The 13903-nt window shown below is 38.2% G+C and overlaps 1 protein-coding gene across 8 annotated transcripts in view; it reads right to left on the reverse strand.

The window, feature by feature from the left end:
- The window catches only part of KLHL32 (kelch like family member 32), a 100112-nt gene that overhangs the window by 53482 nt on the left and 32727 nt on the right, over positions 1–13903 (reverse strand). For 6 of the 8 annotated variants that reach the window (XM_059829996.1, XM_059830023.1, XM_059830010.1 and 3 more), the window contains one exon: positions 8095–8193. The exons of the other annotated variants lie outside the window; for them this stretch is intronic. In XM_059829996.1, coding sequence (XP_059685979.1) covers positions 8095–8193 — 99 coding nt within the window. The remainder of the gene's footprint in view (positions 1–8094; positions 8194–13903) is intronic. 8 annotated transcript variants of the gene reach the window in all.

The following is a 13903-nucleotide window of genomic DNA, read 5'->3' on the forward strand; positions in this document are numbered from 1 at the left end:
TAAGTTCAGACTTTTTGTCTTTAACGAGAGATGATCTAAAGAAAAGTCTAAAAATACAAATACTGCCAAACTGGGGGATGTATCAACTTGGATCCCTATGACTTCAGTCCATCTCCACCATTAAGTAAACAAGGTTTTGAAAGTATAATATCTTCTATTAAACTGACTGTAAAATGAAAGTAAAATTTACGAAGCCTTTTTAATATCTTTTATTATGGAGCAGACCGGGTCATTCACTGTTTTCCTCAGTTTGATACTTCAAGTGCCAAGTTGCCTCTCAAATTCCATCAAATAATACATTTTCTTATTCATTTTCTTAAGATTCTGCTCCTGCTTAACATTTCAAGCTTGAAATTGTTTCCTGTGAAAATAATAGTAGAGTGTTTAAATATACAAAGTAGAGAGGAGGTAAAAGATACTTACTTCATAATTAAGAAGAAAAAAAATCAGTTCTATTTTGGTTAAGCCAGTACAGAGGAAAGAAAAGATGGACAATTAGCTCTCTACCACAGTGATACCTCTGAGATAAAAATCAGACTGTAACTCACTTCAGGCCCAATGTTCTCTTCAGGTTCATAGGTTACAAATGATTTATAGTCACCATTTTTTACTTAGCATTCTGTTTTTTCCCGTATTTGTAAATACTTTATAACCAAAGCATTTTCATGTTTCAGAAATACCTTTGCTAAAATGGCTTAACACAACTCAAATTGCTTTAGATCAAAGCAAATTTAAATAAAATGTCCCTCTGCTTCTTTACAGGAGTTAAAAAAAAAGCTCTGTATATCTGGTGCCTGTATTCCTGTTCTTTCACATTAGAGCTGTAAGTCTCCTCTTTCAGGTCACGTCTTCCACATAAAAGTGCTAAACTAATGCCGCTTAATGACAAATTAATGTCCATGAATAAAAAATACACCTCTAATAGCATAGAGTAATTTGCCATTACAATATCATCATTGGACATGCCCCTGGTTTAATACGATGTATTTAATTCATAACTTAATGAGTGATATATAAAAAGAGAGAGATGAACCCTGCAATTACATTTATGTGAGTCTGTCACCTTATTTGTAAAACCTTAGAGTCATTTACATTCAAATTAGAACAAATGAGTGATTTCACAAAGTGCAGTGATAAATGACCATTGCTGCACAAGACAGAACTGTATTTCCTGTGAAAACATTAACAGTTTCCTATTATTTGTTAAAAATTACAATGCATATTGCCCAGTGTTGTGTGAATAATGACTTTTTTACTGATTAGGTCAGAAGACTAATACAGAGTAAAAATAAATAATTTTTCTTTTCATTTTTTCTGATTTTAGCTTGAATTTATCTGCTCAAACTGTTATGGACTCACACTGCCACCTGCTGCCCACGCCTGGGGAGGAAGGGCCCTGACTGCCTTATTTCAACTTCAGTTCGGCCTTTCGGGTTTCATCTCTTGCAGTCAGACAAATTTTCCTGCCAGACTGCTAACTGGGCATGTCGCCGAGGACACCGGCAGATAAGCGTAGCTGCCATTTTTGGGGTTCATGCATCTAAGCTGCCTCAATTGGTAGGGAGAATTAAAAGCTAAAGACATTGGGGGTGGGAGGGACCAGGGGGACATAAAACATTAGTATTGATCAGACGGTAATAAAACCAAAGAAGAATTTTGTCCACTAAGCATTCTGGGATTCGTCAGCCTCTGTTTACAGCTTTGTAAAAATACCAGAAAGATTCCAGAAGCAGGAATCTTTCAGAGGCTGAGGGACAGAAAGGCCAGGTAAGGAGACCACATTGGCTAGAAAGACAGTATGAGAAGGGCAGGGAGGGAAACAGCGAAGCACTATAGCTTCTTTGTTCCTATTTAAAACACGCACCAAAGCTGCTCTCCCTTCCTGACAGAAATTGCAAAGAGAAGGAAGACGTAGCAGTATCTGCCTCTTCGCCACTTGTGACCTCTCCCGCGACTCTGATGGAGAAGACAAGCAATTGTAAAACTGGACACTCCAGCATCATTTTTTACACATCCATCCACAGTTCCAATTCAGCTTTGCTGACTATTACTTCATTAGGAAAAGCAGAACAACACACACAAAGCCAGCAGGTTCCTGACCATAGTTGCACCACTTTCTCTAACAGTTTCTGCTCCCCCAGGAGCAGAATGCCCACTATCACATCGCAGCTAAATAGCAGCAAGTGGATTGCAGTAAGAATAGGATTTAAAGTGACTGGGTATACCATTTTTACTTTTGTCACTGGCACCAACCGAAAAATGGAGAAAACCACCATCATTTTTTTCCTGAGTCCCATTCTAAGTTGGAATCCTCAGTAGTGCATTCACATTTCATATATATAAATCTGTACCTCTGTGATGTGTCTGTATGTTAAAGAGAGAGAGGAGATAAATTCCACAAGTTGTTTTTGAGCTTTGTACAAGAACTCTTCTAATGACTGTCAATAGCTCAATGACTCAAGAGCTGACAAAATATGCTCCTTCAAAAAATAGCAGACTAGCACAGCAACTACTGGCCGCATAACACTGAAAACCAGCGAAATGCAAGACAATACTATTTCTGTCTACTTTATATTCTTGGTATGGGAAGGTCATTCTTTCCACCATGGGATAAAGTTGGTGGACTCAAGTTTGATGGTGGTGGCTTTATAAAACACCACTCTAATTCAGGGATGGGGGCTGGAGAGCGTGCGTGTGTGTGCTTAGATTAAAAACTCAATATTAGTTAAAAAAAGGTAAGCCTTGGTTGCTAGATGACCTTTAGATTTTTTTCCAGCAGTTTAATTTGCTCTATATGAAAAACCCAGGAGCTAAAATCCCAACTGAGCTGGGGCTTCTAGCAATACAAAGGTGATGCTCTCAATCTCTGATGTAAGAATTAATTCATCTCTGAAAGAGTATATCTTAGTGAAAGTTGGGATTGTGTTGCTGGCACAATTCCAGATGGACAAGTTGGATTTAAGAAAAATAAATAGCTGTGAAACTCTGGCCCCACCACGTATGTAAACCACGCACACTCCTTTTCATTCCACGGGCAGATTCATTTGTAGCTTCTTCCTTTTAAGAACAGTAACATATTTCAATCTATAAACACATTAAAATAGTTTAAAAATAGTAGAAGAAAAGATCCAGATCATTAGGCGCTCATACACCATGAAAAAATTTTGTTTTATAAGCCTAGACTGACCATTAGGGTAGAAGGTTAAAAATCAAATGCCCCTACCTAAGACAATTTGCCTGCTTCAATAATTACCAAGAATTATTCCAGAAGGTCTTATTTTATCATTTGTGAGTTGATTAAATTAATCTAATTTTTGCATTCCAGGCCTGATCTGCTCACTGTCTGCTTTTGTATACAAGAATCCAGAGCATACAGTACAGTGGAGGCTCCAAGAAAATCCCAATTGACTGCTGCTGTACAGTGCTGTGTTTTTTCAGGCTCATTTTAATCACTCACCTAAAATGTTCTTTTCAGCTTAAATTAGCCCTCTTTAAAGATGCTATGATTGACATCAGTAGCAAGTGGGTAAATATACCTGTGGCAGAGTTCTAGCCACTGTAATGAAGTTTCTAAAAGGTAACGTAGTACATTTATCATTTAGCAGGGAGCATAATGCAGTTGAAACTAATGGGAAAACTGACATCAAACTTCTAACTTTCCTTGACACAAAAACATTTATGATGCCAAGAACAATTTTTAACAGTCAAGGGAACTTTAATGGCAATCAGGATCACTGCTCATGTTTACCGTAGTTGCTGCTCCTAGCTACTGAGAGAATAGGAAATAATTTCCAGCATTGAATACAAGGACAGCTAGCTAACACCACTTCTAATACAGCTGTATTGAAAATATGCAACTGTTCAACCAATAAACATAACATAAATGATATCCCAGCCTCTGTCCAGTATGTAAACTTAATTTGTTCTTCACAAAATGTGCCTGATCTGGCAGCAGAAAGTTAAAGGGGTAAATGCTAACAATCATGCCACATCTTGCCTCTCAGAAACAAGTGGGTTGCTTTGGACAGTTCTGCAACTTCTAAACACCTCACTTTATCACCTTGAATGTAACTCAGGAGGTATACAGAACTCCACTGAAAACAATTATGCTGGTCTTTAGAAAATGCAGAAAAATCACTTAGCTTTAAGATATGGACAATCTTATGTCCCAGGTCTCTGAATGCCAGTGGAAATCAACCGCTGATTTAAAAACTGATTACTAAAGCTACATCCACACAATATTGAGTTGATGTTGATCAGTAGAAGGAGATTCCATTAAAAACTCATATTCTCAATAGCATTCCCTCCTTATTAAGACTCTTTGATTGTTGAAATAATTTGCAGTTTGTGGCTCTCTTTGGTACTGAATGCACAAACAGCTGAGGAAAAAGACAAAACTTCTTGCATCTACAATCAGTTATATAACTCAGAAATGTTTTTTTCATGAATATGTCTATGTTCTGAATAAATCTTTTAACACGTTTATTCTCTTGCATAAGAATAAAGTTGTCATGTACCCTTCAGAAAAACATTTACAAGCTTTAAAGTGCATAACAGGTTATCACAAACACGCTATCTAATACCATGTTCTCTACAGCTCCATTTAAAGAAGTCCATTCTCAGATATCCATCACATTCAAAGCCTTCAATTAGCTTTCTCTTGCCTTCTCCAATGTCATAGTAGGACAGTTATCGTCCACTGGAAGTCTAAAGGCTAAAATTTTAAAAAGGAAACAAGACATAAACATCTTAGAGATGGATATTACCTAATTGGAGGTAGGGGAAAGAACGTTGCTCTCCTTGTTTCTGCCTTTCCTTTGATCAAAAACTCTTCATAAAAACGCCATAATCATGATTCAAACAATTTGTTACAGAAATCTTTCTGAGATTTATCAGCAAATTTAAGAGCTCTAAACAGGTTGGTCTATAAGAAAGAGGATCTGTCGTACAGTCAGAATAAGATCTTGTTTATTATGAGACAAATGAGAGGAAATTCCTTAAAGATCAGTGAATATAAAAGTCAGTGTTGGCTGGAAATGAAGCTGGCCCCAGTGCACTGCAAATCATCTTTGACAATTAGAGATTTAGACAATCATCTTTGATGAATTAGATCAGTACAGTCTTCTTTGGAACCTCACAGGCTACAAATATGCCTTGGAATAGATATGTGTATAGGCCATGCCAATTGCATTTGTAGCAAAAAAAGTCCTTATTGAAATCCATGGAATAATTACAGGCCACAGATAAAAGTATCAAGATGAGATGAAACTTTCTTGAGCTCCAAAAAACTGACAAGCTGGAACACTTAGGGAAAGAGAAGAGCTGGAACAAACCCTAACAATAAGAGCAGCACTCTCATACGGAAAAAGCCTGGTCCAATCCAAACAATTAAAGACAATCCTAACAAGTTAAAACTCTCTGTCATTATTACACAACAACAACAGACGACAGCTAGATCCCACATACTATATTTCCTGAATTTATGCTAAATTAAGCTAAGTTCATGATATCTGAACAACTCAAAACAGCAAGAAAGAAGTTCATTAGTACAGTAAATTAAGAACTCTGAAGAGTCAGACTCATCAGAAAGAAGAGAAAGGGCAAGCTTTATCATCTTCCCATTATCTGTGACAAGACACCTCAGTTACCAACTGCAGCAAGGGTAAGTGGCTTTAAGGAAGCCTTCTTTAACTACTTTGATTTTATTTTTACATAGTACTAAAATAAAGCAATGATATTTTAAAAATCACCCAATAGTACATAGAACATAAACAGATACTTGATATAACTAATTTGGACCCTGAAAGATATCACAGTCTTTATGCACGGTACCTTGTTGACCTCTGCTAAAAAGGCTTACACAACTACTCAAGGTTGATTACTTGCATGGACTGCAATTCTGCAGAACAAAAAAGACAGATAAATTCTTACTGTGATCTATTCAGACTGCAAATCTGTCCTACAGATTTGTGTTGCTGGAGTGAACCTGCTAAAAAAATACTGTAAAAAGAGTAAAATACAGTCTAGAGCCCAACATGATTTAAGCTACAGTCATCCCACAGATGTCCATGTAGCTTCAAAACCTTACAATGAGATCCTGATTCAAAAATACTTTAAGAACTACCACTGCTCTCTGTCTGCCAACACATATTTGTCCTCATTATTCCCTACCCTTCATCCCTACCTCCATCACTGTAAATCTGGACACTGGATCCTACTTCCTCTTCATTTTTACACTGGTGTAGCTCCACTTATCCTGCCTTGGCACACTACTCAGAGTACAACAGAATTCTTTCACATCATTTGAGTAACTGCATGTTGACTGTCACCTCCAGAGAATTTTTACTGGTCTGTTAATTACAGAGTAATTTGGCAGCAACATCTGATCACTCCAGGGTTTTTTTGGGGTGATGGTGTGGGTTTGGGGTTGATTTTTGTTTTTTAATTCATTAGCAGTCTGTTCCTAAATACTTGACTATGGCTTGCACATCAAGGACAGGATCCAAAGCACTGCTAATTCTACAGTTGTGTTTCCACTGCAGTGACCTCGGGATTAAAAGTATTAAGATAGTGCTGAGAGAAGAGCTACAAATACCAGAGGCTACTCAACACAGGTCATGGAAGAAGTCAGTACAAGGACTTATGCTGGGCATGTACCCGCTCCTTTCCTACAGTCCTCTCATGTCCCTACCTCACCAGCACTACAATACTCAGCTTCTTCCCTACTCTTTAATATTTCCCCTAGCTTCTTTGCTGCAGCGGTCTCTTTGGTTCAATTTCTGACAAGACAAAAGCATGTAAGCAGCAGAGACATGCTCACACTGACTGATTTGTTAGGGGGGCATTAAATACACTTTATGACTATCAATGTCAGACTTGTCTCTTCTTTCTCATTACAGTAGCCCCTTCCCATGCCTGCCTGACAACTGGTAGGCCAAATGGTTTTGTGGCTTATTTGGCATCTCACATAGCTTATTTCTCAAACCAACCATCTTTCCCATTACATTCCACGTCTATTTTCTCAGAAAAATTAAATCCTCCTTATATTCCTGAAAACAAACTGATACAAATTGCAGTACTCTACCAGCTCCTTTAACTTTTAAATTAATTTATAATGCACAAATTAACACCACCTTGTTGTCTGAACATAAATTTTGAAGGCTTCCCTAAGGCTCAAAGAACACTCTTTCTCCATAAGACACAGAGCCTTCAAGCACGTCCTGAAGCTCTTAACATGAGATCTTGCATGCCTACGGTACTCAGTAGCTCAGTGTGCTGCCAAGCACACTCAGATTGTTAAAAAGCAGTTATGCAGTTGGAAAGCAAGGGCATACAGAGAGGATTGTGCTGGCATGCATTTCCATGCCCAACTGTTGCACAGATACAGCCGATGCACCCTGTTTCAGAAACAATACTGAAAAATTACAAAGAAAAGGAAACAGTTCTGTAGAATTGCTATTGCCATTTTTTTTTTTGTAAGGCTTTTCACAGATATACATCAAAGTTATGTTCTTGCTACCATTGTGAGCCATCTTCTATACAAGCCAAGCACAAAAAATTATTTTCCTGGATTCAGATTTTTTGCTTCATAACAACAGCCCTAATGTTGATAATATTATCAGCATTATGGGCATGAGGCCAGCTGAGAATAAGGTGCCACTGTAATAAGCTATGCCCCTTCAGTGAGAGGTAGTAGTGCCCTGAAATGTGCATCAATGTTCTGTTGTGAACACTAACGCATCTGAATGCTTCACAATACTCATAATCACAATAGAGAAATATTTAACATTTGACAACCTGAGGCAGAAGAAAGCAAATTCTCTGGTAAAGGAGGGAATCAAACTCCCAAGTGCTGATACTAATCAGTGGACCATCCTTGTTTTCAGGACTGAAATGGACAAAATGGATGGGAGGAGAAGGCACCTACCACAAACTGATACCCAAATTACACTCAAAATTCAGGTCTCCTGAAATCCAGTTTATTGCCATTTAGGTTACACCAGGTATTGTACTAATACTCTCCTGCTGAAATTAGGCTTTAAACAAAAAGTTTACCAAACAGAAATAGCTGATAATCAGGCAGAGAAGCCTCACCTGAATGAGATAGTGAGAACATAAACTGAGAAGCTCCAGCAGCTGCAAATGACTCCCAGCTGCTAGGACATCCTGTATCACCCCTGGTTCCAAGAGGATCTGTAAAGAAGAAAATGGAAGGTTTGTCATGTAGAACTTAGAGTACTTGTAGAAAATACTACAGGCCTTTGTTATTTCAGACATTTAAGTCAACATAAAGAACAGAAAGAGTACAATTAAGCATATAGAGAAGTCTTTGCACAATGGGGACAGAGTTTTTAAAGTTCATCTGAATTGCCCAAAGGATTTTTAAGCAGATTTTCCTGTGAAAGTCCATGAGCCACATTACCCCCTAAATCCTTTAAAACTAAATGCATGTTATTTATTTAAGAAGGAGACTTTTCACAATAACAGAACTCCCTCTTTTTATCCATATACCTGGATGTTTCCATATATACTGATGAATCAGGCCAACAGAACTGACTCAGAAGTCTCCAGTATTAACATTATTCATACTTGTAAAAAATATACAGGCTAGGAATACCATTCCCATTTTGCCTGGTAACACTTCATAATTTTCCTAACCACTGTCTTCATTTTACAGAGCAAGGCTGTGAAGGCACAGAGTGAGCATGCTACTGGGGAAGTGCCAGAAAGGGCTTAGAAACCAAGACAGATTATCCTGTCACTTGTTCACATGAAACTCCTACTCATTTCAGTTAAAATCACACACAGGCAGCTGCCAGGATAATTGGGTCTCAGCTCCTAGCCTGCTGTCTTGGGGTCAGCTTGTCAGAGCATCCCTTTCAGGACACAAAAAAGTCTTTGGGAATACAGACACTGGTCAACTTCTTGTCAGCGATCACATTACAAAATATCCAAACAAATATTATTTAAATATAAGTGGTGCAGCATCCAACAAAAATCAGAAATGCATGAGAACAATTAATTTTTCAAAGATACTCAGTTTATTCAGAGTTTTATCCTTGTTGTATTTCCCCTGGCAACTTTGGTTTCACACCACTTGAGGTCAGTCTCTCACTGCTCCACAGGGAAGCAAAGCTTTTTTAAGATCCTTTTTCTTCTGCCCACACAATTTAGTTTTATCTCACAGCATCATTTATATGTCTCAAATGCTGTGGAATAAGGAGGATGGCAAACAAAAAGACACTCATCCATCTCTTTTGCAGTTAAACAGTTTTTGAGGGAAATGAAAAAAAAAGAGGTATGCATTTCTTCAAGCAAAACCACAAATTATCTCCAACATAATGGATATCTTAGGAACAGAAGAGAAGGGGATTGATTCTTGTTTATATCAAGAACTCATTTACATTGAGGTCTGTCAGTGTATGACACACTTAAAGCTTGTGCAAATCACTATACATATTCCTATTAGGTTTTAAGTGAACATATATGTAATTAACATTCTGTATAAAAGTTCTTTATCTAGCCAGAAAGACATGTAAGGATCTTAATGTAAATGAAAATCAGGCCCACCACAATCCAGGTTTTTGGCTGGTGCTAATGAGGTTGCTATGCATGACAAGAGGTAGTTCAATGGAAAGCTAGAAAGGATTTCAGTGACAAAAGTATCTCCAATAGGTATATTTAAAAAAAAGAATGAGCAGCACTGTCAAATATTTTCAAGTGAGAACTCAAGGTCAGACTGACAAAACAAGCTGGTTTAGACCTTGCAGCATTTGTTATTCAGACATCATTTACACTGAGGAAGTTGTCATCTGATGTCATATTACTTATTAAGTGCCAGCCACCAGCTTAGCATTGTTAAAGACACAATATGAAGAGAACCAGAACCCTAAGCAGATTACTACCTTGTAAGCATAGACAAACTATATTTAACTGTGATTAATATTAATGTATTTTAAAGCTACAGTAATCCATTTACAAAGAATACTAGTAGCATTATGAGATGAGAAATAGGACAACAGGCAAGGAGGGTGACTGCTTACTACCTAGGGGTGATTTGCACAAAGTCAGCAACAGAAGTTCATTTCAAGGTGGCAGACATGTTTTTCCATTTCTTACAGCTTTCCTATACCATGTCAGATTTCTTCTGCTGAGGTAACATATTCACCTTTGTGTTTCCCAAGATAACTGAGGAAAGTCTATTTTGCCTATTCCCAAGACTTTGCGTTAAATGGAACTATCTGAATTTTTATTCAGTACTCATTTGGATATAGGCAAAAATACTAATGCATCTATGCTAAATGTTCACCATCAGCCAACTGCATGCTGGGGAAACCCACAAGGAAAAGAGAACAACAAGTAAAGAAGGAAGAAATTATTGCGAGCCTTCCTTCTAATGAAACTGGGGTAATTCACAATTATTCCACACCTCTTAGCTTCTATAATACATTAATACAATTGCTTGATTTTTATTAATTACCAGCATAGCTGTTTATATGCTGTATAGGCCATCCAGCTGAATCTTAACAGTAAATGCACATAAATACTACCATATGCACACCACAAGTACACACAGTGACTGACTCTCCTGTTTGTCTAAGCCTCAAAACGATAGCTCTGAGGTCTTCAGACTGATGCTTATTGAAACTTAAGGAGAGGGAAATTAAGATCTACTTTGGATTCACACCTTCAAAATGCATCACAAATTATTAGCGTGAAAACTAAAGAGAAGCTTAAGCATTTCCCCTACTCCATCCTCAACCCGAGTTACAAGGTGTAAGTTCCAGGGCAGAAACTTGGAGTAATTTGGAACCACCAACTTCAGACAAACTTTGCAATCTTCTCTAGTGAAGATCTGTATGACACATGCCATCTTAAGACTGGTTTCTGTGCTATTTTTATAATTAACATTAATTAGATGCAATTCAGGTATTGCACCTGGCTGCATCTTACAATCAATCCTCTATTCAACCCTTATTTCTGAGGGTTAATTTTCATTATGCTCCTAACTTTTCACTGGCCTGTGATGCTACCCAAGAAAATCAGCTTAACCACCTTCTCCTTGTAAACACTGGGGATCTTGCAGATAGCCTGAGTAACTTACTTTCCCAAGCCACCAGGTCTGAAATACTGCTCATTTTCAAACTGACTTCTTTTGTCAAGCTATTTTTCTCCTCCCCAACAATGACTGTGTTTTCAAACAGGAATCCTGTTCTTCAAGGTAGCCATTCTACCCATCATCCCACAAACCCTTCAAAGAGCATGCACTAAATCCAGTTCACTCCCTCTTGTGGTCAGATCTGTATGCCAAGGGATAGAAAGGATGCAAAAATTTGGTGTTTCTTTGCAACAGAGTGCTGAGTTCACAAGATCCAGAAAGGCAGATTACAGGATTTCTTAGATCCACATTTCTTAGACATAAAATTTAAAACTATATGGAAATGCATCCATTTATGCTTTGTTGATATGTTGAGGAAAGCTGCTCTGCAAATGCAAGAATTAGAAACTTCCGTAAATTAAACCTGAAGCACAATTCTGAGGCAGAAAAGGGAATTATATAAATCAGCCCCATGATCACAGATACACATGGCCCTGAACATCTACCCTCTGGGCAGCAGTTCTAAAACTGGAATTCATTCCCCCTTCCCCCAAGATTTCCCTCTTCTGCTCCCAACTCACCCTGCATCCCTTCCAAACCAATACATCTTAGGGCTCTGGATAAGCGTGGAAAAGATTAACTGGGATCACACATCTTGCCTCTCTCTTCAATCAATTTTCTTTGGGAGACTTCTTGGCAACACAGAGCAACTAGCAGCTACGACTTCTTGGGCTAGGAGCAGTATATGAACCACCATCCTTTCTCAAGAACACCTATTCATGCCCCACCTTCACATTGCCCAGACCGAGAACATCCTCCTACTCTTTTAATGTCTCCCGCCCCCCTACAACCAACAAACCAGTATAGGCCGGCACAAAAATTATACGGTCATAGCAAACAGGGCAGTAATGGACAAAAGAGAGTGAGGAGGAAACTCCTCGTCCTTCCCAACAAAGAAACTTGCAGCCTAAGGGAGAAGGTAAAGTCCAGCTTAACTATTGCTTCTATGTAGTCTCATGAGGTTCATATCTCTAAAGAACAATTAGATCATTTAATCCATTCACTGTATATTGCAGGCCATTATATTTCATCCAGACACTTTTAAAGGCACTAAACTAAAGCTACTTCAGGCCCAAGGAGGCTAAACTGTGTGCCCAGACAAAGATGGAGAGATTGAGGATGCACTTCTGTCACCTTCATTCCAGCTACTCATTTATACCTCTGTATTTCCTTCTCATTTCCATACAGCTTTTTGTGGGGCCATGGAATAAGCGAGGTGGTGGCATGATTCACACTAAAAATAAACCAGCATTAAGCTATAACAGTAAGGAAATTTGTAATGTCATGCCAGAAAATTCTAGAAAGTAAACCATATGGAATTTAACACAGAAAATAATAAAAAAGTAATCCTAAGATTCCTGCCAGTCTGATACAAAACAAAATTCCTTCTTGACTCCACTTGCAGTGATCAGCATTTCAAGCAAGACAGGCATCTAACAAAAGTACCACTTGTTTTTCCCCTCTGGAGACCATTCTGTATGCTTCAGAGCAATCAAAAAACCAACTTTTCTTTTAGAGCAATTTAGACTGCATTTCACTCGCAACCAGTTAGCACTTCTGTCTATCTCCTTGTTCATTCGTGCTTCAGTTGAATCCTGAGTTCCTCACGTGTTGAGAAGTGCTGCTTCAAAAAAGTGTGAGCAGGAGAACAATGTTCTAGTCCCCTGTTAGCAACTGCCTAAAGCCCTGGCACGTAATGTTTGATAGTACTTATTACAAAACCCAGGTGTCTCATTAGCCAATGCCAGAAGGAATCATGACCAGCATTTCTCTGATACATGTCATAATATTGTTCCAGAGAACTAAATGAAAATCTCTGTTAAATGCACAGCATATAAACCATAGAATCATAGAATATCTTGAGTTGGAAGGCACCCATAAGGATCATCAAGTCCCACTCCCTGCTCCTCGCAGGACTACCTAAAACTAAACCATATGACTAAGAGCATTGTCCAGATGATCCTTGAACTCTGACAGGCTTGGTGCTGTGACGACTTCACCGGGGAGCCTGTTCCAGTGACTGACCACCCTCTCAGTGAAGAGCCTTCTCCTATTGTCCAGTCTGAACTTCCCCTGATGCAGCTTCAAACCGTTATGAAGTAAGTACCATTATTATAAGTAAAATAAGTAAATATCATTATTATAATTAGGACTCCAAGCAAATTCAATATTTTTTGGGAAGATGTTTCATTACTTTGATTACTTTCAGCTCTAGAAAAGCTGTCTTGTCCATAACTTGATACCTATGAAGAGCAAATAACATGAAACATTTAACTTTCTCTACAATAAACTGCATAAATTAATTAAGCTCTGTATTATTCTATGTCTTCTGGCCAATCTGTAGCTGAACTGTGAACCTAGCACCTAGTAGCTGCAACCTAGTGCTAGGCACAGAAACAAGATTATTCTCCTGATAGAAGTAAAAAGAAAGTGTCCAAAACTAAGTATCAAATTTATATTTTTGGCTTTGAAATTGCATTGAAAAATTATGTTAAGTATTTACAGCAAGACATAGTCCTGCCGTAATCAGTTTTTCAGGACCTTGGCATGTTGTCCTTGGTAGGAAAGAACGAGGACAGTTGAAGTCACTTTTCCTAGGGACACCAGGCAGTTTAACCGAACCCTATAATTCACTTTAATCAAAAAGCAACCAGTGGAACTGCCACACAGAGGACACAGGAGGTCACTTACCCAAGAAAATCAAATGTCACAACACAGCTTTGCAATACACCTCATCTGCAAATG

The sequence above is a fragment of the Gavia stellata genome, chromosome 2, assembly GCF_030936135.1.
Source record: "Gavia stellata isolate bGavSte3 chromosome 2, bGavSte3.hap2, whole genome shotgun sequence".
Lineage (NCBI taxonomy): Eukaryota > Metazoa > Chordata > Aves > Gaviiformes > Gaviidae > Gavia > Gavia stellata.